The sequence below is a fragment of the Haliotis rubra genome, unplaced genomic scaffold (genome assembly GCF_003918875.1).
Source record: "Haliotis rubra isolate DU_JTF1 unplaced genomic scaffold, ASM391887v1 Scf453, whole genome shotgun sequence".
Classification (NCBI taxonomy): Eukaryota; Metazoa; Mollusca; class Gastropoda; order Lepetellida; family Haliotidae; genus Haliotis; species Haliotis rubra.
The window spans coordinates 447268-475041 of NW_025767139.1; the positions used below are offsets into that span (position 1 = coordinate 447268).

General features: G+C 43.6%; 1 protein-coding gene across 1 annotated transcript; it reads right to left on the reverse strand.

Moving 5' to 3' along the window:
- Nucleotides 1-404: 404 nt before the first annotated feature.
- Nucleotides 405-25366, reverse strand: LOC124289983 (tripartite motif-containing protein 2-like). Its single transcript, XM_046726644.1, is given in 3 exon segments — nucleotides 405-1122; nucleotides 3306-5432; nucleotides 24997-25366. A coding segment is annotated over 1 exon segment (1908 nt). The 5' UTR covers nucleotides 5241-5432; nucleotides 24997-25366; the 3' UTR covers nucleotides 405-1122; nucleotides 3306-3332.
- Between the last annotated feature and the right edge of the window lie 2408 nt (nucleotides 25367-27774).

Below are 27774 nucleotides of genomic sequence, written 5' to 3' on the forward strand. Positions count from 1 at the left end.
CAACCAACCCGACCCCCACCATCCCTCTGGATCCGCCTATGTACATTATAATCTCCAGTGGCTACGTTTTGAAACAAAATATCGATACACTATCGGGTGTCTTACTACTGAACATTTTTGTAGTGGAGGCTGAGCATATAATTTCTCTCAAAATAATCAAGATCGTTATTTCCTTTTCTGTACATGTAGTATTAAAGTCTGTGTATGTTTGCTCATACAAACACACAAATCATCATTAAAACCCTACCTATGGGTTAACGAGGCTTTCCTGCCTTGATTGTTTCCTACTCTTTTAACTCGGTTTTCTAAATGTCCACTTGGTTTATAAACAGGGTTAACAAGGATTTAAACCTTGATATTCTAATCTGCCTCTGATTGTTTCATAAATCATCTTTACACTGCATGCCCACTAGGTTTATAAATAGGGTTAACGAGGGTTTCCTACCTTGATTGCTTCCTTATCTTCTAACTCTGCATGCCCACTAGGTTTATAAGCAGGGTTAACGAGGGTTTCCTACCATAATTGTTTCCCAATCTTTTAACTCTAGATCTGCATGTCCACTAGGTTTATAAGCAGTTTAACGGGGATTTAATACCTTGATTGTTTCCTATCTTCTAACTCTGCATGCCCATTGGGTTTATAAACAGGGTTAACGGGGATTTAATACCTTGATTGTTTCCTATCTTCTAACTCTGCATGTCCACTAGGTTTATAAACAGGGTTAACGGGGATTTAAAACCTTAATTCCTTCCTAATCTTCTAACTCAACTTGTTTTAAATGTCTACTAGTTTTATAAACAGGGTTAACGAGGGTTTCCTACCATAATTGTTTCCTAATCTTCTATCTCTGCATGTCCACTAACTTCAGAAACAGGGTTAACGGGATTTAATACCTTGATTGTTTCGTAATGTTCTATCCTGACTGATATATATACTAACTGCGAAGTACGTCAAGTTTTCTACGAGCATATTACAAGCATCTGAATCTATGATGGCGTGTCTTGATACAGCGTCTACAGCAGGGCCTTGATGCTAATCTCCCAGAATCCTCTCTGCGTTTACTGCGCAGCTTCTGCTTCCTGCTCCTCCTTGGCGAGGCAGCGTGGGCACCAACAAGTCACCTGAAAACAGTGAGTGAGTGATTTTAGATTTACGCCGCTTTTGGCAATCTTCCAGCAATATCACGACAGGGAACACCAGAAATGGGCGTCAATGTGTGGAATCGAACCCGGGTCTTTGGTGTGACGAGCGAACGCTGAAAACAGAGAGTTGATGGTGGAGTGAGTGAAATCCGACGCCATTGCAAAATTGTATGGCAAGGTACCAAGAAGATAGGTTACAGATATTGCCTTTACACGCCTTTATTGCCCATGATCATCCGAACTCTCACCTGACAATAGTAATAGAGCAAGCGAAATCCTTTTTAAGACACTTTCACAAGAACCCGTGAAGATCCAGGGTTTATAATAATAGAATTGGTATTCAGCAGCCCATGCTTGTCGTCAAGAGGCGACGTCCAGCTGATCGTGGCGTTAAACAACAACCAACCAACCCTTTCACAGGGCCAGTAAATATCACTGACTGTTTAAGCCAAGGAGTGAGTGAGCAAGTTAAGTTTTACGCTGCACTCAGCAATATTCCAGCTATATGGCGGCGGTCTGTAAATAATCGAGTCTGGACCAGACAATCCAGTGATCAACAGCATCAGCATCGAACTGCGCAATTGGGAACCGATGACATGTGTCAACCAAGTCAGCGAGCCTGACCACCCGATCCCGTTGGTCGCCTCTTACGCCAATCGGGTTACTGACGATCAATTCTAACCCGGATCTTCACGGGTTTAAGCCAAGGAAGGTCCGTCGCTAGCCCAGTGGTTATATGTTCTCCCGTCACGCTGAGGGGCTGTTCCTTTCCCACATGGATGCTACATGTGTTGCCTAATTCTGGTGTCCCCTGGGGTGAGATTGCGGAAAAATAGTTAAAAGCTAACCCTCCCCTCTGATGTTTCCTTTCGTAATTAACTCACAAAACTTACAGTTTACTTACTATAAAATATATGAAAAACTAAAGAGGCCCTTACTATCCAACCTATGTTTTAGACTGATGTTATCAGAATCATATCATTTGGTTTTAGGTTCTTAGTAGGTAGAATCTGCATCTGTCATTAAGTGTCACTGTCGACAGTTGAATATGAATTGAAAAATAACAATTGAAGCGCCCTATAATCACCCTACCTAGACCTCGACATCCATTCAGAAGAGATTCTGGTACAACAGAACATGCTTTGTCGTAGGTTGTAGTTTATACCTCGAAATGGCGAAGGAGATTTCGCGGCAGCATTACATCACGGGTACAAACTGTGAACAATTTCCATGAATTAATTCATGCTTGCTGCATGCTTGCTGACTTGGTTGACACATGTCACCTTCTCCCAATCACTGGATTGTCTGGTCCAGACTCGATTATTTACAGTCCGCCGCCATATAGCTGGAATATGGCTGAGAGTCGCGTTTAAGAACAAACAAATCACACATGCAAAGTATTTTCTACAGTGGTTAAGGTAAATGATGTAACAGTGTGAGGGACCTCCTCTTGGAGCCTGACGTTGTGAGAGAAAGGGAGACTACTCTTCAGACCTTAGGGGCCGAAACTTATTGAAAATTTTATTTTTACTAATAAAGTTACAAACATGATTTGTATTCAAAGGACTGTCCTTGCAAATGAAGACGTAATGATATATGAAAACACAAAACAGTGTGGAATAACGGACACCTGTTCCAGACTTTTTATAATGTGTGTGTTAGACAAAAGTGAGGTAAAGGCCTGTTCTTTGATTGGTCAGTCCTATTATTAATTAATATATATACGACCAAAATAAAACTCCTTCGACATCACATATTAACCGAATCGGGTGTCCATAATCGTCGCCATCATGATGACCGTAAAATCATATGTCTGTTGTTAATATTTTAAAAGGATCTAACTCAAGTTTAATATTAATGTTGGAAATTTCCTCCATCATGCAGAGAAGAGGATCAACTTAAAATATCTGAATAACTGAATAACTGAATTCTAATGATGTTTGTATTATGGGCCTGAGGCCCCTTTACTGAATAAAAATGTCTGTCTGTCTGTCATGATGATGATGATGATCATTTGTATTCATCATCATTTCATCATAATATTCATCATCAATAGTAGTTGTCAAACCTGTGGAGTGACGACAGTAAAATATTGCTGACTCGACATAAAACAATAGTCCTACAATATAAGACAAGGTTCGCTCATCAAATATTTTACTCACTTTGAAGCGGGGCTTCATATGCCCGGGTCATTCATAGCTGAAGACTTTGACCATCCCATCACTCTGGACGACGATCAGCTTGTTGGAGGACGTCATGTTGATGGCCACTGGTCGAGACAGTCCACTTTCTCTGGCCAGGACAAATCTCTGGAAGTATCCCTCGCTGGTGATCAGCTGGATCCGACTGTTAGCGTAGTCGGCAATGAAAATGTTGCCGATCTTGTCAGCGCAGAGACCTTGGGGTTTCCTGAGGACGTGGGCGCCGTCGGGATGGTAGGCGTAGACAAGCTGACCCTCTGGGGATATGCACTTGACGGTGTTGCTGCTGACGTCGGTGACAACGTAGTTGCCTTCCCTTGTGAAACAGACGTATCGCGGGGTGACAAATATCGGTTTGCCGTCAGCATCTGCGTTGAAGGACTTCAGAATCTCCCCTTCAAGACTGATGAGATCCACGGAAGCATCTTTGAGACAGCTGACGAGCAAACTGTCTTCTGACTTGGACATTTTGATACTGTCGTACTGTTTTTCTGTCCTTACTCTCTTCTTCAGGGCCATTTGTCCCCCCGTGACGACAAAGAAAATCACTTTTTTGTTGATGGTAATGGCCACCTCCTCTCTCTCGCCACATCTCGTCAAATCTCGTGGTTCCTCGCTGATCTGGATCTGATCAATGAGATCGCCATTACCTGTAAACTTCTGAACTCGTTTGTTTCGGCAATCGGCCACGATTATCTCCCCCTTCGAGGTGCACGCGACTCCTCACGAGGACAGACCTTCGTCCGAATTGCAATCCTCGATTTGAACTTCACCCAGTTCCTCAAAATCTCTGTTGAACAGTTTCACAGGGTCTGTTACAGCAAAATTGACCCTGACCATCAGGTCTTCTGGTGGTTCGACGGTCGAGTCTCCCTCCTGCCCTATCTGCTGGATCGAGTCTTTGATAGTCTCGTAAACCTGCAAGATCTCTACGTCACTCCCGTACTTGAGCAGAGCCTGCATCCGTTCACTCGCGCACTTTAGGGTACCCATGTGGTCTTTCTTGGGACCCCTTTTGGACCCATTTAGTTGGCTGCGAAGCTTCTGTGCCGAGTCGTTTAGACGACTGAGAAGGTTGTTCTGGCTCTGCTCGATCCTTTTGATCAAATCTGCCGCAAGGGATTTAATCCTCTCCTCTGATCGCTTAATAGTCTCTTCCAAGACCTCCCCCGCGTCCCCCAAGGACTGACCACCCGGTGTCCCATCAGACTTCAACTGCAGGGCTTCTGCTTGAACGATAAGTTCACCAAGGTCCTCCTCCCGCTCAGACATAGCTTCCACCACTGTCACGCAGTTCTTACATGTTCTGTGAGACGTGGCAACACACTGGACACACGCCGGACCTCTACAGTCCACGCAGAACAGCTTGAGAACCTCCCCTTCGTGCTTCCCGCACAGAACACTACGTTTCCGCTTCATGACATTCTCCAGCGGAAGCGTACGCATCTCGTCAGCGGAAATGACGACATGGTCAGCAGTGGTCGCTCCGTGCAGGTGGACCTTGCCACATGCGTCACACATTGCATCATAACAGTCCATGCACCAGTTGACTGCAGGTGCCGTCACGTCCCTTCTATCACAGATATCACAGGATTTGTCGTCATTATACGCAGTCAACACCTCACTCAGCTTATTCACAAACGTATCGTCCCGGAAGCTATCGCCGTACCGCCCTCTCCTGCCGTCGGGGGGAAGCGGTGTTGCCTGTTTGCATTTCGGACATGGGAACGACTTGGATCCATTTCGTTCGAGCTCGCCGTTGATGTGGTCGTTCAGACACGTTTTGCAGAAAGAGTGCAGACAGGGCAAAGACTTAGGACGTCGCTGAGGACGGCCGCAAATTCCGCAGCTGCAGAGACCCTCTGAAAGAGCGTTGAGGATCTCCGCGTCCGCCATTGCTGCGGTCGTCTGCTCTTCTTTCAACTGTCGTCTGCTGTATTCTGTGTCGTCTGCTCCGTAAATTCTACATTTGATCAAACTTCATTGGAAGTCGGTCGATGTAGTCTCCCTTCGCCCTTTACTCTGTAACGTTTAGTGGTAATGTCGACTGCGCACCTCTATGTCGTCTGCTCGCGGTCATGTGACGATCTGGAAAACAAAGAGGGCATTGTATTGCACGCAAGCAGTATCGAACTATTGATATTCACCTGGTTGTCAATGGAATGTGGTGATTAGCACGCTCAGCAGAGGGGCTGTTGGGCTTAGAGATTATTATGTTTATCAGCTTAACGCCTATAAGTACAGGGCCCTGCTGATCAAACACACATTTATTCCATACGACCTTGACCCAAATTTCTACAATTAGCTGCGTGACGTGATTTCAATCATCTACAACTTGTTCAAGAGCCGATAAATTTCATAGTTTTTAAAATCTGATTAGACTCCAAGCTTTAAAATCTGAGTGCCTGTCTAACTCAAACCTTCGGGTTCACATACAGAACAATACGCGTTTCCCGGTTACCGTCAACTGACCACACAGGCGGCTCTCGCCATTTTTCCATCAGGTAAACCATTTATACAATCCCGAAAACTGAATACTAATATACAAATGTAGGGAATAAAACTGTTAACTGGAATACTTTATTCGGAATAAATATAGACGCTACTCCTGTACTTAAGCAATGTTTTTTTCATTTCTCCGTTTTTAATTTTAGATTTTGATTTTGATTGTTGGGAGAGATGATCATTGGTAAAATCACAAGGTGAGCGTCAGTATTTACCCCATTCATTGCGCAAACAGCGGATTCCATGTGGCCGGGACTCAGTGAATCATTCCAGTTGAAAGATAAAATAGAAGTTCCCCGAGCGCTTGAAAACTCAGCGTTCGTGTTTACGTTTCAGTTGTTCTTTAAATTTATGAAACATTAAAGGTCGTTACTGTTATTGTGTGTGCTTTTTTCCCTTTCGATACCATCCTGGTTCCCGGGTCTCTCATTAGTTTATATAGAGGGCCTCAATGTCAAATTTTTCTCATTTCACTTTTATTGTATAAATTGTTTTTCGTCGCGACATTAGATATTGCCGATGATCACCACTAACTCACTCACTCACATGGATGAAGATGGCCACATATAAACTAATGAGAGGCCCGGGAATCAGGATGTTTCGATACGTGCAATTCCCGAATTTTAAGCCCTGGGTTTAATTATAGTTTGAATACTTGATTACCAAAAGGGGCATTTTTCAATGTCGCGGCCAGGACTTAAATATGGAAATACCCGGTATATTTCTGCAGTCGATGTGTACTGAGTGAGTGAGTGAGTTGAGTTGTACGCCGCACTCAGCAATATTCCAGCTATATGGCGGCCTATGTGTATTGAGAGGCAGTGTACATGGAATACACTTCTTGAGGATTTTTTTAAATGGATGGCTGCATTTGTTTGTTTTCAATTCGTGCTGTTTGGCCTTGTAAAATATTTCACAAAACAAGTTCGCCATAGTTTTCCCAAACACTTATAAATATTCATAATGAATAATTGTCTAAGCGTACCTGGAAATTAGGATCGTGTAACCCAGCCCCCTGTCTGGATCCGCTCGTGAGTACTCTGGGCTTATCAGTGCTGGAGGTGAAATCTCTCTCCATGAAGGATGGAAATAATAGCAACAGTCACTGTACAGAGAATAAACAGTACGATCTTGTAGCGTCTTGTACAGTCACTGTACAGAGAATAAACAGTACGATCTTGTAGCGTCTTGTACAGTCACTGTACAGAGAATGAACAGTACGATCTTGTAGCGTCTTGTACAGTCACTGTACAGACAATAAACAGTACGATCTTGTAGCGTCTTGTACAGTCACTGTACAGAGAATAAACAGTACGATCTTGTAGCGTCTTGTACAGTCACTGAACAGAGAATAAACAGTACGATCTTGTAGCGTCTTGTACAGTCACTGTACAGAGAATAAACAGTACGATCTTGTAGCGTCTTGTACAGTCACTGTACAGACAATAAACAGTACGATCTTGTAGCGTCTTGTACAGTCACTGTACAGACAATAAACAGTACGATCTTGTAGCGTCTTGTACAGTCACTGTACAGACAATAAACAGTACGATCTTGTAGCGTCTTGTATTCTTTTGCGACCTGTTATAGAACCACCGACCTTTCTCTCTCAGGACACAGAGGCGGTCCTAGTGCCAGTAGTAGTAGTAGTAGTAGTAGCAGTAGTAGTAGTAGTAGTAGTAGTAGTAGTAGTAGTGGCGGTAGTAGTGGTAAATAGTAGTAGTATGTAGTAGTAGTAGTAGTAGTAGTAGTAGTAGTAGTACAGTGCAGTAGTGGCGGTGGCGGTTTAGTAAGTAGTAGTAGTAGTAGTAGTAGTGGCGGTAGTAAGTAAGTAGTAGTAGTAGTAGTAGTAGTAGTAGTAGTAGTTAATAATAGTAGGTATTAGTAGTAGTAGTAGTAGTAGTAGTAGTAGTAGTAGTAGTAGTAGTAGTAGTAGTGGTGGTAGTAGTGGTTAATAGTAGTAGTAGTAGTAGGTAGTAGTAGTAGAAGTAGTAGTAGTAGTAGTAGTAGTAGTAGGTAGTAGTAGTAGTAGAAGTAGTAGTAGAAGTAGTAGTAGTAGCGGTAGTAGTAGTAGTAGTAGTAGTAGTAGTAGTAGTAGTAGTAGTAGTAGTAGTAGTAGTAGTGGCGGTAGTAGTGATAAATAGTAGTAGTAGTAAGTAGTAGTAGTAGTAGTGGCAGTAGTAGTAGTAGTAACAGTAGTAGTCGTGGCGGTAGTAGTAGAAGTGGTAGTGGTGGGCAAGTACATTTGACAGTCACCTGCTTCTACCTCGCCTTATTAAACCACAGCAGTAATGATAAGGAAACAATTCATCGGCCTAAGTCGTTCATTCTTCAAACAAGAGCAAGCGGGCAAGTGTTAGCGATAGGTTCAAGATTATGGCTTACTTCAGCTGTTTCAAAGGTAACCGGATTCAAGCCAAATCTTTCCGACTGAGTTGGCCTAAATGAATCGGAAAGAACCCCGCTGCCATATTGCTTCTATCTAAAACAATGGAGGCGCACTATCAACGTCCAAGATAAAATTTCATTCTCGTGGCTGGTGATATATCCTAATTAAAGCGAGCTGTTTGTGTACGCCTTGGCTGCTATAGGATCAATGTCTCAGAGAAATAAACAGATCTCGTTCATGCAGGCAACTATGCAAGCATTCGTTTCGTGAGGACATCTTACACCGTTACTGTGAAATCTTACGTCTTTACCGTCCTGAAATCTGACGTCGGTACCGTGCTGAGATCTCACGTTACGGTGAGATCTTACGTTGTTACCGTGAGGAGATCATACGTGGTTACCGTGAGGAGATCTTACGTTGTTACCATGAGGAGATCATACGTTGTTACCGTGAGATCTTACGTTGTTACCGTGAGGAGATCATACGTTGTTACCGTGAGGAGATCTTACGTTGTTACCGTGAGGAGATCATACGTTGTTACCGTGAGGAGATCTTACGAAACCGTGAGATCTTAGGTCGTTACCATGTCATTGAGAAGATCTTACGTTTCTGTGTCATCTTATGTCATTACAGTGTGAAATCTTATGTCATTACAGTGAGGAAATCTTACATCGTTACCCAGAGATCTTACATAGTTACCGTGAGATGTTACATCGTTACCGTGAGGAGATGTTACATCGTTACCGTGAGATGATCTGACGTCGTCACCGTGAGATGTTACACATCCGTGTGATCTTACCGTTACGTAATTGTAGGACGATCTTACATCATTACAGTGAGGCGATCTGACCTTGTTACCGTGATGACATCTTGTTCTTCAGGCGGCGGGGTAGCCTAGTGGTTAAAGCAGTCGCTCGTCATTCCGAAGACCCGGGTTCTAATCCAAACACGGGTACAATGTGTAAGCCCATTTCTGGTTCCCCCGCCGTGATATTGCTGGAAGATTGCTGTGAGTGGCGTAAAACCATACTCACTCACTCACTCACTCAGTCTTGTTCTTGATGTGATATGGCACAATCAAAGAGAGGTGTCGGCAGAATCTATACGGAATTGGTTAGGCGGGTGCAGCCATGACATAACATTACCTAAGTTCTGTTGGAGCATGGGGCGGGAGGGACTATTATACAATCCAAAGACCAAAGTAACTGACCATTCCTCAGCGCGTTCAAGAGTCGACTACACAGAGAATAAGGTTAACATAGCTGGTTAACATAACCTAACTGACGTCTGACGGTGTAGAGTATAGACCGATATTGAGTGAGTGAGTTTAGTTTTGCGCCGCACTCAGCAATATTATAGACCGATAGATACAGATAAAGATGACTGCAGTGTTCAACAACATTCTCAGACAATCCGACAACACCTTGGTTGGAGGCACGATTGGCAAAGTCGTCTATGGGCCCACAATTCACTGCTGAGAGTTCGTAGGTTCGGCTCGCTAGTTCTGATTGCGATTCTACCACAAGCGTCACTGTGCTCCTCACAGGGCTCAAACTCAGTTTCATCACTGGAATTCTGTTCATTCTGCACACATCCCCCGTTTTTGTGGGTTTCATCAACCAAATATTATATATTAAGTCAAATGAGTTCGCTCGCCGTGACGTAAAACAGCATTCAACCACACACCAGCTAATCCTTCGAACGCCTACGAGCCAATCAGGAACAGTCCTTCAGTTCAAAGCTTACCACCGTGACAGACACCCACCCCGACCCAGGGACAAAATACACACACATGACCACCCCAGCACGAACGTTAGTTCTAACGGCATATTTATTGGTCTTACCTTTATGTGGAAACACATAAATATTTATGACGTTATAAGCCCACGGCACAGCCAGAATGTCTTAGGTCAGATAACACAGCACATAAACCTCTGGTTCCTACGACCCTTGGCTCAATAGCTGAATGTCCCTCTGTCAATGGGTCTCGCTCAAGATTACCTTGTAAAACACAAATTGCTCACTCAGCGATGACGGAATGACAACACGTTTGAGGTGTACAAGACTGGGGTCAGGACAGAGGTTAGCGTGAAGTAGGTTTATGGCTCTGATACAAAGTAGATATACTTGCTTGGTTGTGTTTGATATGAGGTGAAATTGAAATTGGGTTTTACGTCGTGCTTGAGAATATTTCGCTCATAGGACGACGTGCATGCGTGTGTATGTGTATGTGCGGCTGCTTGTACTAGCCCAGACTTAAGCTGGTTTTATAGTGCTAGCCCACTGAGATACCATGCCGCAGTGAAGCATGAATACCCCACTCAGACACATTATACTGACTCCGAGCCGACCAGTCCTTGTTGCACCCATTAATGCCGAGCGCCAGGCAGGGACCAGCAAGTACCATTATTTTAACGTCTTTTGGTATGACGCGGTCGGGGATCGAACCCGCGACCTTCCGCTCTCCGGGCGGACGGTTTGACATGCGTATACCCAGTTACTTGTGCAGCAAGGTCGGATTAATCGTTCTGCAATATTACAGCAATATCACTTGAGACACCAGAAATGGGCTTCATGTATTGTATCCGTGGGGATCGAACCAGGGTCTTCAGCGTGGCGAGCGAAGGCTTCAACCACTAGACTACTCCACCGCCCCCACCCGTGAAGTACCGGGTTAGAATTGATCTTCAGTGACTAATGCTTGTCGTAAAAGGCGACTAACGGGATCGGGTGGTCAGGCTCTCAGACTTGGTTGACACATGTCATCGGTTCCCAATTGCGTAGATCGATGCTCATGCTGTTGATGACTGGATTGTCTGTTCCAGACTCGATTATTTACAGACCGCCGCCATATAGCTGGAATATTGCTGAGTGCAGCCCAAAACTAAAATGACTCACTCACTCACTTACTAATCCGCCCCAACCACATTTTCCAGGAAATATGTCACGGCGAGAGACACCAGACAGAGGTTTCACATATTGTACCCATGGGAATCGAACCTGGGTCCTTGGCGTGACGAGCGAACACTTTAACCACTGGGCTACCCCACCTCCCCGGCACAATGTCTAACCAGTGTGGCAACCGGTCCTCACACTGATGCTCATTTATCAACCACCTGTTTACCGGATCCGGACTCGATTAAAAACGACCAATTAACGGCCGACAATTGCCAGATGCGGCGTAAGGCTTTAAGTGTTTCACTCGTGTCACAGAAAGAAATGCATTTAAATCACGATACGATAAGTTTATAACACCCCAGCTATTGGGGGCACAGCACTCAGTCACTCGCCTGCTCTCTAAATTGATACAATACCATGAACATATGCAAACAAAACTACACCCATATGCTAGGCATCACAACACAATGCAACATGATGTAACAAACTTTCGTTTGACTTTTGACATAGCCCCCATTTATCACGTTACCACCACCGTCTTCCACTCCGGTCCAATACTGTCCAAAGATGAAAGACATTCGTCAAAACCACCTGTAGATTTCATCCACCAGCCTTTCATTGCTTCAGCATGATTTACGTCACATGTACACCCTATATATCATTTAAACCACCCCCGTCAAATGTTCCGCACACAGCCCCACCCCCATGTTGTACTCGAGCAGAGTGGGGGCTGGGGTGGGGGTGAAGGGTCACCTGTGCTTTGTACACTGCCAGTGTTATGTTATCAGAGATACTTGTTTTAACGTAGTTAAATGTACTATGGACTACATTGCGAACATTTAAACCTTAACAACATGTATAGGTGCAGTTGTTGGACGTGAGTCGATGCGGTAGGTATGCGGATGAATACATAGTTGTAAAAGTAGTTCAGATCTACCTGGGTGGTTGCAAACTGGAGTCTCGCCAGCAGGGGGCGTCTCAAATTTGTTTATATTAATTTGCCTCCAAGCTGTTATTGAGGATGAGACTTCATATTTCTTGCAGAAAATTGAATTTCCACATGTCAGTCAGAATATGTTTTTTTGGGATGTAAACATTTAGATAACCAAGAGTATCTGTAAGTTCATAAATCCAGGAAGGCGTGTTTATTAAAACGGTGATGATGGGTTATCGGATTGATTTTGTAATGGGATAATTCAAATAGCTCATGAACTCAGTGGGTGGTATTTAAAATGTTTATGTATGCAGCGGGGGCCGTGGGTTGAGTGCGTGAGTGAATATTTGGTAATATTTCAGTTATTGTCGACTATGTGCACTCGAGGCTAGACATAACAAACACCATCATCTCTAACACCATGAGTGAGTGAGTGAGTGATTAAATACGGTTATTTTATCACAGCAGCGACACCAAAAATCATCACATTATTATTAAATAGTGTCATCATGATAACTATACTTATCGGTGCTAACCCAGTTTCCACCATAATTATGTTGATATCATCCTTTATCCCACAGGCTTGTATATTTTAACAGTCTATCTCGAATACTCGTTTATTTAGAAATGTACTATATGACCTCAAAGATCTGTGTTAGTTGAGACTAGAACCGTCATATAGAAGTAAGATCGGTTTGTGCATCGGATCCAACAGGGCTCAGACTTTAAGGCCTTAAAAACACACTACATCACCCAACATGTCTGTATTGTATTTGTACACATTGTAACCTCGTCCCACAGGCCAGGTCATGCTTTGTAACTAAGTGCACTACAGTCTTGATCATGAATTTAACTATAATATTCAGATATATCATAACCCGAAATTTTAGCAAATCCAAATGAGAACCAGTGATCGGATCACGTATCCATTATCATGTACACAATACATGTATTTATAATACCCTGATCAAATTCATAGGTATGTGGAGGTAACGCCGGACCACAACAAAGACTACTTTGTCAGTAGGTGCCTCGTAAATACACTACACAGTGCCTCTTGAGGTAGTGAATACAGGAGAATATACTCTACAAACCTGGAAATACAAAGAACACTAGTGACAGTTATTGACCTCGGTACACGAAGGTGAAAACAGCATTACTGAGTGAGTGAGTGAGTGAACACTGATCCTCTGGGAACACTGACAATATAGTAAAGTGGTCCTTTGGGAAAACTGCCCTCCCCTGAGCACTGATTCTCCAGGAACACCGGCCCTCGGGAAAAACTGACCATCTTGTAAGAGTGGTCCTTTGGGAAGACTGCCCTTCCCTGAGCACTGACCGACCAGGAAGACCGGCCCTCTGGACAAACTGACCATCTTGTAACAGTGGTCCTTTGGGAAGACTGCCCTTCCCTGAGCACTGACCGACCAGGAAGACCGGCCCTCTGGACAAACTGACCATCTTGTAACAGTGGTCTTTTGGGAAGACTGCCCTTCCCTGAGCACTGGCCGACCAGGAACACCGGCCCTCTGGAAAAACTGACCATCTTGTAACAGTGGTCCTTTGGGAAAACTGCCCTTCCCTGAGCACTGGCCGACCAGGAACACCAGCCCTCTGGAAAAACTGACCATCTTGTAACAGTGGTCCTTTGGGAAGACTGCCCTTCCCTGAGCACTGGCCGACCAGGAAGACCGGCCCTCTGGAAAAACTGACCATCTTGTAACAGTGGTCCTTTGGGAAAACTGCCCTTCCCTGAGCACTGGCCCTCCAGGAACACCGGCCCACTGGAAAAACTGACCATCTTGTAACAGTGATCCTTTGGGAAAACTGCCCTTCCCTGAGCACTGGCCCTCCAGGAACAGTGGCCCTCTGGATAAACTGACCATCTTGTAACAGTGGTCCTTTGGGAAAACTGCCCTTCCCTGAGCACTGGCCCTCCAGGAACACCGGCCCTCGGGAAATACTGACCATCTTGTAACAGTGGTCCTTTTGGGAAAACTGCCCTTCCCTGAGCACTGGCCGGCCAGGAACACCGGCCCTCGGGAAATACTGACCATCTTGCAACAGTGGTCCTTTGGGAAACTGCCCTTCCCTGAGCACTGGCCCTCAAGGAACACCGGCCCACTGGAATAATTGACCATCTTGTAACAGTGGTCCTTTGGGAAAACTGCCCTTCCCTGAGCACTGGCCCTCCAGGAACACCGACCCACTGGAAAATCTGACCATCTTGTAACAGTGGTCCTTTGGGAAAACTGCCCTTCCCTGAGCACTTGCCCTCCAGGAACACAGGCCCTCTGAAAAACTGACCATCTTGTAACAGTGGTCCTCTGGAAAAACTGACCATCTTGTAACAATGGTCCTTTGGGAAAGCTGGCCCTCTAGGATCAATGACCTTCGAGGAAAACCGACCCTCTGGGAACACTGGCCTTCTTCAAGTTCTGATCCTCTAGGAAAACAATCTAGTAACGATTGTCCTTTGGGAAAACTGACAATCTAGTAACGATTGTCCTTTGGGAAAACTGACAATCTAGTAACGATGGTCCCTTAGGAAAACTGACAATCAAGTAAGGACGGTCCTTTGGGAAAACTGACAATCTTCTAACAGTGGTCCTTTGGGAAAACTGACAATCTAGTAACGATGGTCCTTTGGGAAAACTGACAATCTAGTAACGATGGTCCCTTAGGAAAACTGACAATCAAGTAAGGACGGTCCTTTGGGAAAACTGACAATCTAGTAACGATTGTCCTTTGGGAAAACTGACAATCTAGTAACGATGGTCCCTTAGGAAAACTGACAATCAAGTAAGGACGGTCCTTTGGGAAAACTGACAATCTTCTAACAGTGGTCCTTTGGGAAAACTGACAATCTAGTAACGATGATCCTTTGGGAAAACTACCCTTTCCTGGGCACTGACCCTCTAGGAACACTGACCCGCCACGAACACTGGCCCTCTACGAACACTGACCCTCTACGAACGCTGACCCTCTACGAACACTGACCCTCTAGGAACACTGACTCTCCACGAACACTGGCCCTCTACGAACACTGACCCTCTACGAACACTGGCCCTCTACGAACACTGACCCTCTACGAACACTGACCCTCTAAGAACACTGACCCTCTACGAACAATGGCCCTCCAAGAACGATGGCCCTCTAAGAACCGTAGTCCTTTGGGAAATCTCACCATCAAGGAAAACTGAGCCCAGAAAACTGCAGGGCGGATATTGTCGCCATTTATGTGTATTGGAACACTATTATACGGATTAAATTGCCTCTGTACATTATAGTAACACTGAATACGTATAGTTCTCGAACGATGGTACCTACTTAAGCTCGCACTTAATATCTTGAACAACTACAAAGTGGAGCCCATCTCTGGACCTCATTCCTCTTCCCCAGAAAACCTCTTTACAATACCTTCAAAACCTTCTGAGCGCTATGTGTAGTTTAGACACGACAAATAACGATCAGCTATGTCAATGTTGTCATGTAGATCGTGATAAGAGGGTGCGTGTGTGCGTGAGTGAGTTAGTTTCCCTACTACTGAACAGCGAGGTGTTCAACAAGTATATTTACAACATGACTCTGTAATCGGAGGCATCTTCAAACGCCAGCAGGAATTATTAATTAACGAACCTTCATCACTTTGTTATTAAAAAGCAGCGCTGCGTTGTCAGAATGAGCGTTGAGTGAGTGCAAATCTAACACTCACAAACACTGTGCATTTCACCGCTGCCCCGCACAGCGGGTGCAAACATATCGCTCCTTGTCACTGAGTTTTGTTGTCCTTGGAAGCTGTTGTCGGGCTGATACCTACCCTTTATGTACTGAAGTTTCAAGTCAAAATACGGTAGAAATAACTTAGGAATTGACAAATGAGTTCATTGAGTGAGTGCGTGAGGCTTCGAGCATTATTTAGCACTACTTCAGCAATTTCACCGTGGAAACACAAGGAAATTGCCTTACACTTTGTACCATGGGGTAGAAGTGAGGTGAGGTGAGGTGAAATTGGGTTTAACGTCGTGCTTGAGAATATTTCGCTCATATGACGACGTGCATGTGTGTGTATGTGTATGTGCGGCTGCTTGTACTAGCCAAGACTGAAGCTGGTTTTATAGTGCTAGCCCACTGAGATACCATGCCGCAGTGAAGCATGAATACCCCACTCAGACACATTATACTGACTCCTAGCCGACCAGTCCTTGTTGTACCCATTAATGCCGAACGCCAGGCAGGGACCAACAAATACCATATTTTAACGTCTTTTGGTATGAGGCGGTCGGGGATCGAACCCGCGACCTTCCGCTCTCCGGGCGGACGCTCTAACCACTACACCTGGGAGGCGGTCTAGGGTAGAAGTGGCGATAGGAGGTGCTCGGGCCTGTAGAGGTAAAGAGCTGTTTGCAGTTTGCAACAGCATACGTTGCGAAGAACTCTGTACTACGACTGCATGGTAACTCTTCTCATTCGGTGCGGTGGGGTAGCCTAGTGGTTAAAGCGTTCGCTCGTCACGCCGAACACCCAGGTTCGATTCCCAACATGGGTACAGTGTGGAGCTCATTTCTGGTGTCCCCCGCTGGGATTTTGCTGGAATATTGCTAAAAGCGGTGTAAAACAAAACTCACTCACTCGCTCATTCGACTTTGATTGGAAAAGACAGTTTCATGCTGAAAGTCGTGATCAGACTGATGTGTCCCTCACACCACTTACACACCTTTTCTAAACACCTCTGTGTACCGTTATGGCGACGCATCATACAATTACATACACACATGTACGTCACATGGGCAAATGCACTTACGTTAGTACTGTTTGTACATGAACGGGACATTTTGTTTGTTGTTTAACGCCGCACTCAGCAGTATTCCACTGACTGACTGAGTTTGGTTTTACGCCGCTTTTAGCAATATTCCAGCAACATCACGGCGGGGGACACCAGAAATGGGCTTCACACATTGTGCCCATGTGGGGATTCGAACCCGGGTCTTCGGCGTGACGAGCCAACGCTTTAACCACTAGGCTACCCCACCGCCCCCAGCAGTATTCCAGCTATATGGCGGCGGTCTGTAAATAATCGAGTCTGGACCAGACAATCCAGTGGTCAACAGCGCCATCTACATAAATTTGGGATGCGATGACATGTGTCAACCAAGTCAGCGAGTCTGACCACCCGATCTCGTTAGTCGCCTCTTTCAAGAATGGGTTGCTGAAGACTAATTCTAACCTTGATCTTCACGGGTTTGATCTTCACGGGTTTGATCTTCACGGGTTTGATCTTCACGGGTATAAGCGAGTGAGTTGATACTGAACGTTACATTGGCAGTAAACAGGATATAAGACAAATACACAGGTGTAGACCATTTGTAATGTTAAATACTCGGAGAATGAGAGTGGGAGGTAGTCTTCTGATTAAAGCTCTCGCTCGTCCAATGAGTTATGAGAACTATGAATGAGCTCAGCCGTATAACGTTCCAAGCCTCAATATCACAGCAAGAATACAATTAAAACCACAATTTTAAGAATTGGCGATCAACATGTGTAAGTTATTTTCGTATTTCGCTTTGCAAGTGAGTGAGTAATGTTTTACATCGCTTTTTTAGCAATAATACAGCAATATCACTGCGGGGACACCAGAAATGGGCTTCACACATTGTACCCATTTGGAATCGAATCCGGGTCTTCGGCGTGACTAGCAAACGCTTTAACCACTAGTCTACCCCCGGGTCCCTTATCGCTTTGCTATTATCGGTAAATATACTGAACAACATTAAAAACGCACCACCTATATAATAGGAAATATCCCCGTCAGACTGAAATGTACCCATGATATCTGAGCATCGTCGGTGCATTTTAGTGTGGTGCGTTTCTAATGTTGTTCAGTATACATTCTAAAAGCGTCCATACGCTACCGCTCACTGATCAACGCCCAACATGGGGATTATCCCCCAGGATTAACCTTTGTACAGACTTACCTCGGCGTAACCCGGTCTTACCCATGGCGTCCGCCTATCAAGATTAAAGACTTCAATATACTAGGTGGATCAGTTTAAGTGTATTGGCGTGACGTTGATTTATTGTGACATTTCATTTATCTATGCCCGGTGGATAAGCGAATAATGCCATCAACAGAACCACTAAAACTCGGTCGAATAGTCGCTTGTAATTGAAGTTTGAGATTCTTAGCCATTTTGTAATTGAATTTTAGGGGTTAGTTGGTGTGTGGAACGGTAATGCCGTTATGCACATTAAGAAGAATCAAATGGTTCACTCGCTACGATATGAATTGGAGCGTGACATGAGGGTAAACCCCGAGTAAGTATTTATATACAGAAGTTACTTTGGGATTTTGTGGGTCGAAAGGCCAACGGTTTAATATAGAAGTGAAGGCTGTTGTACGCTGGGGTATGCAATTTATACACGCGTTCTGGCTGTAAGTCCGCCCCTAACAGTCTAAATTGGTTTTAACAGGGAGACTCTATAAGGGGGAGTGGTCACTCCTCGGAAAGCTCCTAAGCTATGCCTCGGCTCGTCACGTGACCAGTGTAGCCAATATGGCGGCAGCGTAGTTTTTAAGATTGAGCCCGGTTTATTTTCAACAGCTGATTACATACGCTGAGTGTTGTGACAACTGAAAACCTACATGTAGAAGATAAGTTACCTATTCTGTCACTTCATTTCAAGTCAAATAATTGTTATTAGTGTCAGTATAAGTACAGTAGCTTTGTAGTAAAGTTTCAAGTGGGCATGTTGTAGCTCACTGGCTTCAATTCTCAGTACACAGCGAAGAAGGACTAAATTATATCGCTAAAAACTTCTTTAACATATTCGTTTAATTTTTAGAAGGGAAATATACCTTTAGTTGAAAGGTGTTTGCAAGTAATAGTAATAGTTTTATAATTTAAAAAAAATTGTTAGTGTGTATTTGAGGTGTGTGAAAAATATGACATATCGCCGATCTGCCATTGAAATACTACAGGGCGTTGTTTGAGTGTTTCTAGTTAGTGTTCAAAAACATCTTTCACATATACCTTTAATTTTTATGAGGGGAATATACCATCACGTGAAAGGTGTTTGCAAGTAATAGTGATAGTTTTATAATTTAAAAAAAATTGTTAGTGTGTATTTGAGGTGTGTGAAAAATATGACATATCGCCGATCTGCCATTGAAATACTACAAGGCGTTGTTTGAGTGTTTCTAGTTATTGTTCTAAAACATCTTTCACATACACCTTCAATTTTTATGAGGGGAATATACCATCAGGTGAAAGGTTTTTGCAAGTAACATTGATACTTTTTTTTTTTTTTGGTTTGTTAGTGTGTATTTGAGGTGTGTGAAAATATGACATATCGCCATTGGTGCTTGTGATGCTTGAGTGTTATAGTTCTAAAACTTCTTTCTTTCTTGTTGATCTTAGTATTTGACAAAACAGGAAAGGTGTTTACAACGCTTTGTGATAGTTCTAAACTTTCTGTTCTTGAGGGGTCTGTGACAGTGTCAGTTAACATTCTGTCAATGCCCATGTCATTCCACACATGCAATAAGATATCTGAATTAGTTACTAATGTAAACACATGTCTCAAAGTAAATTTTTTTTGAAAAAGGACAGCTGATGTTAACATATGTGTTCTACCGATAGTTTTGCGTTCTTTAACATGTTTGGGGAGGGATGGCCGTGGTGTATCATTTATTCTTTCATTCATTCACATATGTTCTTTTTCTTTTGTTCTTTTTCTTAATTTCTTTCATTCATTCACATAAAATTCTTGCTCTTAATTCATTCATTCATTCATTCATTCATTCATTCATTCATTCATTGTAAAATTCCGACTGATACAATACACTGGCTGAAGTACTGTTAAACGCAGCCGAAGTTGCGCTGGGACCGAACCAAGTCACTGTGTGCGTTGGAGCATGACGAGGCACACGTTAATTAGTACAAATGGTAAAGAAAGCAGGCGAGTGACCTATCCCTGTTGTAGAGTATCCCTGGTTTTAATGAACAATGAGTATGCATGCAGTCCTAGAGGCCTAGATATCTACTTTGTCTAGCCGGTAGGAGGGAATGATGTAGGGTATGTGAAATAGTAGTAATACCAATTTCACTGATCAAGATCGCAATTTATTTTGGTTTTTCGACGCCTATGCTATGTGTCCAGTTAAATCTTAACGCTGGTCACGAGAACTGTGTGTCAAACACACGTTCTCAGGTGGGAAATCCAACGTCAGTCTAAAAACAGACATGAGCCAGAAACTAATAAGATTGTAGACAAACTGCAGTATTAACTGGCAACAGTGTGGGCGAATTGTACTAGGAACTAACAACATAGTGGCCAATGGCACTAGAAACGGACAACAATGAAGGCACTAGAAAATGACAACACTATAGGCGAATTGCATTAGAAATTAACAATATTGTAGGCGAATTGCACTTGAAACTGACAACATTGTAGGCGAATTGCACTAGAAACTGACAACATTGTAGGTAAACTGCACTAAAAACTGACAACATTGTAGGCGAACAGCACTAGAAACTGACAACATTGTAGGTGAACTGCACCAGAAACTGACAACATTGTAGGCGAATTGCAGTAGAAACTGACAACATTGTAGGCGAACTGCACTAGAAACTGACAACATTGTAGGCGAATTGCAGTAGAAACTGACAACATTGTAGGCGAATTGCACTAGAAACTGACAACATTTTAGGCGAACTGCAGTAGAAACTGACAACAGTGTAGGCGAACTGCAGTAGAAACTGACAACATTGTAGGCGAACTGCACTAGAAACTGACAACATTGTAGGCGAATTGCAGTAGAAACTGACAACATTGTAGGCGAATTGTACTAGAAACTGACAACATTTTAGGCGAACAGCAGTAGAAACTGACAACAGTGTAGGCGAACTGCACTAGAAACTAACAACATTGTAGGCGAATTGTACTAGAAACTGACAACATTGTAGGCGAACTGCACTAGAAACTGACAACATTGTAGGCGAACTGCACCAGAAACTGACAACATTGTAGGCGAATTGCAGTAGAAACTGACAACATTGTATTCGAATTGTACTAGAAACTGACAACATTGTAGGCGAATTGCACTAGAAACTGACAACATTGTAGGCGAACAGCAGTAGAAACTGACAACATTGTAGGCGAAATGCACTAGAAACTAACAACATTGTAGGCGAATTGTACTAGAAACTGACAACATTGTAGGCGAATTGTACTAGAAACTGACAACATTGTATTCGAATTGTACTAGAAACTGACAACATTGTATTCGAATTGCAGTAGAAACTGACAACATTGTTGGCGAATTGCACTAGAAACTGACAACATTGTAGGCGAACAGCAGTAGAAACTGACAACATTGTAGGCGAAATGCACTAGAAACTGACAACATTGTAGGCGAATTGTACTAGAAACTGACAACATTGTAAGCGAATTGCACTAGAAACTGACAACATTGTAGGTAAACTGCACTAGAAACTGACAACATTGTAGGCGAACAGCACTAGAAACTGACAACATTGTAGGTGAACTGCACCAGAAACTGACAACATTGTAGGCGAATTGCAGTAGAAACTGACAACATTGTAGGCGAACTGCAATAGAAACTGACAACATTGTAGGCGAATTGCAGTAGAAACTGACAACATTGTAGGCGAATTGCACTAGAAACTGACAACATTTTAGGTGAACTGCAGTAGAAACTGACAACAGTGTAGGCGAACTGCAGTAGAAACTGACAACATTGTAGGCGAACTGCACTAGAAACTGACAACATTGTAGGCGAATTGCAGTAGAAACTGACAACATTGTAGGCGAATTGTACTAGAAACTGACAACATTTTAGGCGAACTGCAGTAGAAACTGACAACAGTGTAGGCGAACTGCACTAGAAACTAACAACATTGTAGGCGAATTGTACTAGAAACTGACAACATTGTAGGCGAACTGCACTAGAAACTGACAACATTGTAGGCGAACTGCACCAGAAACTGACAACATTGTAGGCGAATTGCAGTAGAAACTGACAACATTGTATTCGAATTGTACTAGAAACTAACAACATTGTAGGCGAATTGCACTAGAAACTGACAACATTGTAGGCGAACAGCAGTAGAAACTGACAACATTGTAGGCGAAATGCACTAGAAACGAACAACATTGTAGGCGAATTGTACTAGAAACTGACAACATTGTAGGCGAATTGTACTAGAAACTGACAACATTGTATTCGAATTGTACTAGAAACTGACAACATTGTATTCGAATTGCAGTAGAAACTGACAACATTGTTGGCGAATTGCACTAGAAACTGACAACATTGTAGGCGAACAGCAGTAGAAACTGACAACATTGTAGGCGAAATGCACTAGAAACTGACAACATTGTAGGCGAATTGTACTAGAAACTGACAACATTGTAGGCGAATTGTACTAGAAACTGACAACATTGTAGGCGAACTGCACTAGAAACTGACAACATTGTAGGCGAACTGCACCAGAAACTGACAACACTGTAGGCGAATTGCAATAGAAACTGACAACATTGTATTCGAATTGCAGTAGAAACTGACAATATTGTAGGCGAACAGCAGTAGAAACTGACCACATTGTAGGCGAAATGCACTAGAAACTAACAACATTGTAGGCGAATTGTACTAGAAACTGACAACATTGTAGGCGAATTGTACTAGAAACTGACAACATTTTAGGCGAACTGCTGTAGAAACTGACAACAGTGTAGGCGAACTGCACTAGAAACTAACAACATTGTAGGCGAATTGTACTAGAAACTGACAACATTGTAGGCGAACTGCACTAGAAACTGACAACATTGTAGGCGAACTGCACCAGAAACTGACAACATTGTAGGCGAATTGCAGTAGAAACTGACAACATTGTATTCGAATTGTACTAGAAACTGACAACATTGTAGGCGAATTGCACTAGAAACTGACAACATTGTAGGCGAACAGCAGTAGAAACTGACAACATTGTAGGCGAAATGCACTAGAAACTAACAACATTGTAGGCGAATTGTACTAGAAACTGACAACATTGTAGGGTTCAGTCCGGGTGACCTGCACCAGAATCTAACCAGACTGTTGGTGCCCTGCACAATATTCAAAACAGATTCCTGGTCATCTTTTTATCTGTTATTGTCTATTGCACAGTTGTCAGATGTGTTGGCGCTAATCGTGACCACCCTTTTCAGTATAGGCAGCCAGCAGTGGTATTAACAGTACAATGAGAAGGGTTCCTCTTTGAGGCGTCTTGTAAATTCATGTACTCTGTCACTCTCTATGAAACCTCCCAGTGAGTGAGTGACTGAGTTGGGTTTGACAACTCAACTATCCGGTTTCTTGGTTACCGACTCACGGGTACCCACCTGATCAACAGTACTCTAGAATAATGTTTTATGGGTACATTCTGCATTAACAACGAATCATGTGTACGCTATGGAAAAACAAATTTCAAGATAAGCGTATCATGGATAGGCTCTGTAGTAGCACGTTTCGGGATAAAGGGTTGAGTTACTCCGGATAACAGAATAACGGGTATCTCCCAGACAAGTGAATCGTGCGTACCTCTAGACAACCGAAATCATGGGTGACCCCGGGGAAATGAAGCATGTCCGACCCACTCCTCCCCCGCATAAACGACCCATGGGTACCCTAAGATATACGAAGTAAGGGTGCCCTAAATAACGACTCTTGAATACCTCAAGGTAAGATGTTAAATCAGGGGAACCTCCAAATATATACTACCCATCAAAAGTTTAGACTCACTTAAAGCACTCACTATATGTTATGTATATGTATGTGGTTACATCGAAGATGAATTTCTCCACCAACTTGGGGGAACCAACTAATAACCTTATGCAGATGAATTGCACAAGGATGATGCTTCAAATTGCGAAAGGCATGAGCAAATGTCGTGCATGTGAACAGATGCGTTTTGGTGTAAAGTTTTGTTAAGAATTCGCCAATTTTCACAGATTTTAATCATTTACTGAACTCATGACAATAATCTTTTCAATGTTACGAATATGTTTTACAATACACCAGTTCATAACTAAACAGTACCTTTAAACAGTATGGAATATTTTGCAAAAAGCTAGTTTAGAACAGTGGACAAGTAAGTGGCTACATTTACACTAGTGAGTCTAAACTTTTGATGGGTAGTATATATATCACAAATCCCCATTCCCCCAGCCAACATGGGTGACTTATGGGTATTCCCGGATTAACAAAGTCTGAAGAAAATTTTGGGATTAGCGAATTAGCTGTAGGTTCGAGACACACAAATCATGGGCACACATTAGTTAATCTGAAGGTTTTCACGGGGAGGAAGGGGCGATATTCGTATTAATGGGATTTAACAGTTTACGGTCTCCATAGTTTACAAGACACAGTTCATTGTCAGCTTGTTATGACTTGATTATTCATTGGGGCAATAACTTTCCTGTGGTGACCTTCTTGTGGTAAGGGGGCGGTGGGGTAGCCTAGTGATTACAGCGTTGGCTCGTCACGCCGAAGACCCCGGTTCGATTCCCAACATGGGTACAATGCGTGAAGCCCATTTCTGGTGTCCCCGGCGTAATATTGCTGGAATATTGCTAAACGCGGCGTAAAACTAAACTCACTCACTTCAGCAATGCAGGAAGGGCTAGACAGTAGGGAAGATGATAAGGTTCAGGGACTGTGCGACAGAATACTTGTGGCTCAAAGAGTCCAAATATTTCTTAGCCCTGATCACAATAGCACTTTGCTCCCTTACAGATGAACAAGTCGGCCCGTTTGGACATAACAGTAATACCATTAAAGTCAGCGTTAAACGTAACTCACTCACAGTGTACACACTCTTGGGTACTACAATGTTTGAAAACAAACTTGATCTAGGACTACTTACCATGAACATTCCGCCACCGTCGTCAGCTGCCTAGACGTCCCGACCACGCCCCCGTCTACCTGGACTGCACAAGTGGCCCCTGTCCTCTCCCCTCAGACTGTCTACCTGTCCTCTCCCTTCAGGTCTATCTACTGACCCCACACCCTGCCACACCTGTCCGCAGTCCACCGACGGAGTCTTCACCTGTAACAAAGTATCCCTGTCCGGCAGTGTTTGACGAGGAAATGCACCGTGTGTGACGTCCGTCCTGATTGAGATATAAATAGGTAACAATTCCTGGGACCATGCCTCTTGTAAATGAGGGTCAAGCGGAGTGCGTGCTACACGCGAGAAGTGTTGAGTCAAGAGAACTTGACAGCGTGAAGAGATTTATACGACAATGAGGGTGAAGAGGGGTTGAGCGAGGCACATTTAGACAAGTCTTATTCTTTGAATTGTACCTTTAAGATATCAAATACTTGTATGAGTGAGTGAGTGAGTGAGTATGGTTTTACGACGCTTTTAGCAATGTTACAGGAACATCATGACACCAGAAATGAGTGAGTGAGTGAGTTGGGTTTTACGCCGCTTTTAGCAATATTCCAGCAATATCACGACGGGGGACACCAGAAATGGGCTTCACACATTGTACCCATGTGGGGAATCGACCCGGGTCTTCGGCGTGATGATTAAACGCTTTAACCACTTGGCTACCCACCGACAGGACAGCAATGTTCAAGCAATATCGCAATGGGGACAGCAATATGAGCACATGTAGGAGAGCAATATTCAAGTTATATCACAGCAATATTCCAGCAATATTACAACGGAGGATAGAAATAGTGCAGTAATATCAAAACAGATACAGCAACGGTCAACCAATATCAAAATGGACACAGCCACAATCAAGCCAATTCGCGAGGGGCGGTTGTTTAGCCTTGTTGTTAAGCGTCCGCCCGTCACGCTGAAGACCCAGGTTCGAGTCCCCACATGGGTACAATGTGTGAAGCCCATTTCTGGCGTCCCCCGTCGTGATATTGCAGGAATATCGCTAAACCATACTCACTCACACACAAGGCGACACTAATTCACAAGCGCGATAAAAGCTTGTTTTATATTCAAGTGAACGTGGGCAGGTAGACACATTGTTTTACGCCAGCAACTGGGCCGACAAGATCGAACTTGGCGCAAACAAACCAGTGTTACATGAACAACCACCCATGACCTCAAGAGTCGGTGGGGCAGCCTAGTGGTTCAAGCGTTCTCCCTTCACGCCCAAGACCCGGTTCGAATCCCCACATGGGTACAATGTGTGAGGCCCATTTCTGGTGTCCCATGCCATGCAATTGTGGAATATTGCTAAAAGCGGCGTAAAACTATACTCACTAACTCATGACATCAAGGGGCACAGGGGCGGTGGGGTAGCCTAGTGGTTAAAGCGTTGGCTCGTCACGCCGAAGACCCGGGTTTGAATCCCCACATGGGTACAATGTGTGAAGTCCATTTCTGGTGTCCCCCGCCGTGATGTTGCTGGAATATTGCTAAAAGCGGCGTAAAAACTCAGTCAGTCACTCAGTCAGTCAAGGGGCACAACCTGTCATTCTTCAGCCGCTTCTTTCAACAAGAAGGGATTTCTAACGACCGATCTGCCAGGAATTCCCACAGCGATTATCTCAAATACATAATGGCACATTCAGAAACCAAACAGATGCACCCCCTCGTTTTGAGCCTCCTAGCATATCACTTCACAATAAAGACAGCGTGTCTTACGTTCATCGATAGCTACGCCTGATACACAACCCAATCAAGCAGATAACAACATGCCCATGCACGTGAAGGGCTTAAACGGCTGGATGGATAACTCTCGTGTTGGCTGTCTGTGTAACATACCGTTCGTTCAAATTTAGACTAACAACTAGTCTCTGAAATGAACGTATTTTAATAAAAAATGTTCACAGTAAAATAAAAAAAATATAATGAAAAGGAGCCCTGAGACTTTCTTCATTTTCAGAAGCTGAGGAAATCTAGACTTGCGACATTTTCTAGACTTGCGTGGGCTTTCTTGGATACATTTGCTTCAGGGTCTGTACGACAGACTAGTTCACATTCAGCAGAGGGAGTTGTTGTCGGCACGGGTACTACAGATGTGTCTACAGAAACGTACCCGAGCCAAAATCAGAATACAGAAACGCACCCTACAACGAGTCCATTCCGCACTGTGTCGTTTTCTTGATCGGAACTGTCATACTGTTGTATTAGATGCATTTGGTTGCGTTATATAAGAAACAAGCATACACAGTAATGAATATTTCGCGATGCTCAACACCACTCGCAATGAGTTGAACGGGAACAACTACATACGGTTTTGGGTTGCGGAATATGGACTCGTCCGACGTTAAGGGTACCGGGTACCTTTCTGTATTTTGACTTTGTTTAGGGTACATACATTCCCATTACTCAGTATATGATCGGTTCACCCAGTGGGATTCCAGCCAGAAAAGGAAATGCAACAAGATAACAATTTTCTTTTTCTATTTAAAGGTTCCACTTATGAAATAAAGAATAGATATCACTATATAGTGGTCGTGCCAGGACCAAATGAAAGCATCTACATTATGTTCCTAAATAAACAAGTTGAGGTCCAAAACTTCTCATCGTTTATGTGTATCACTTCTAAATTGCGTTGAAAGAATTTACATTAAAGGGTTTGTCACTGAAAGGGGACCAAAAGAAATCATCTACATGCAATGTTTCTGCACACCAAGAATTCATTATATAAAAACTGACAAGCATACTCCT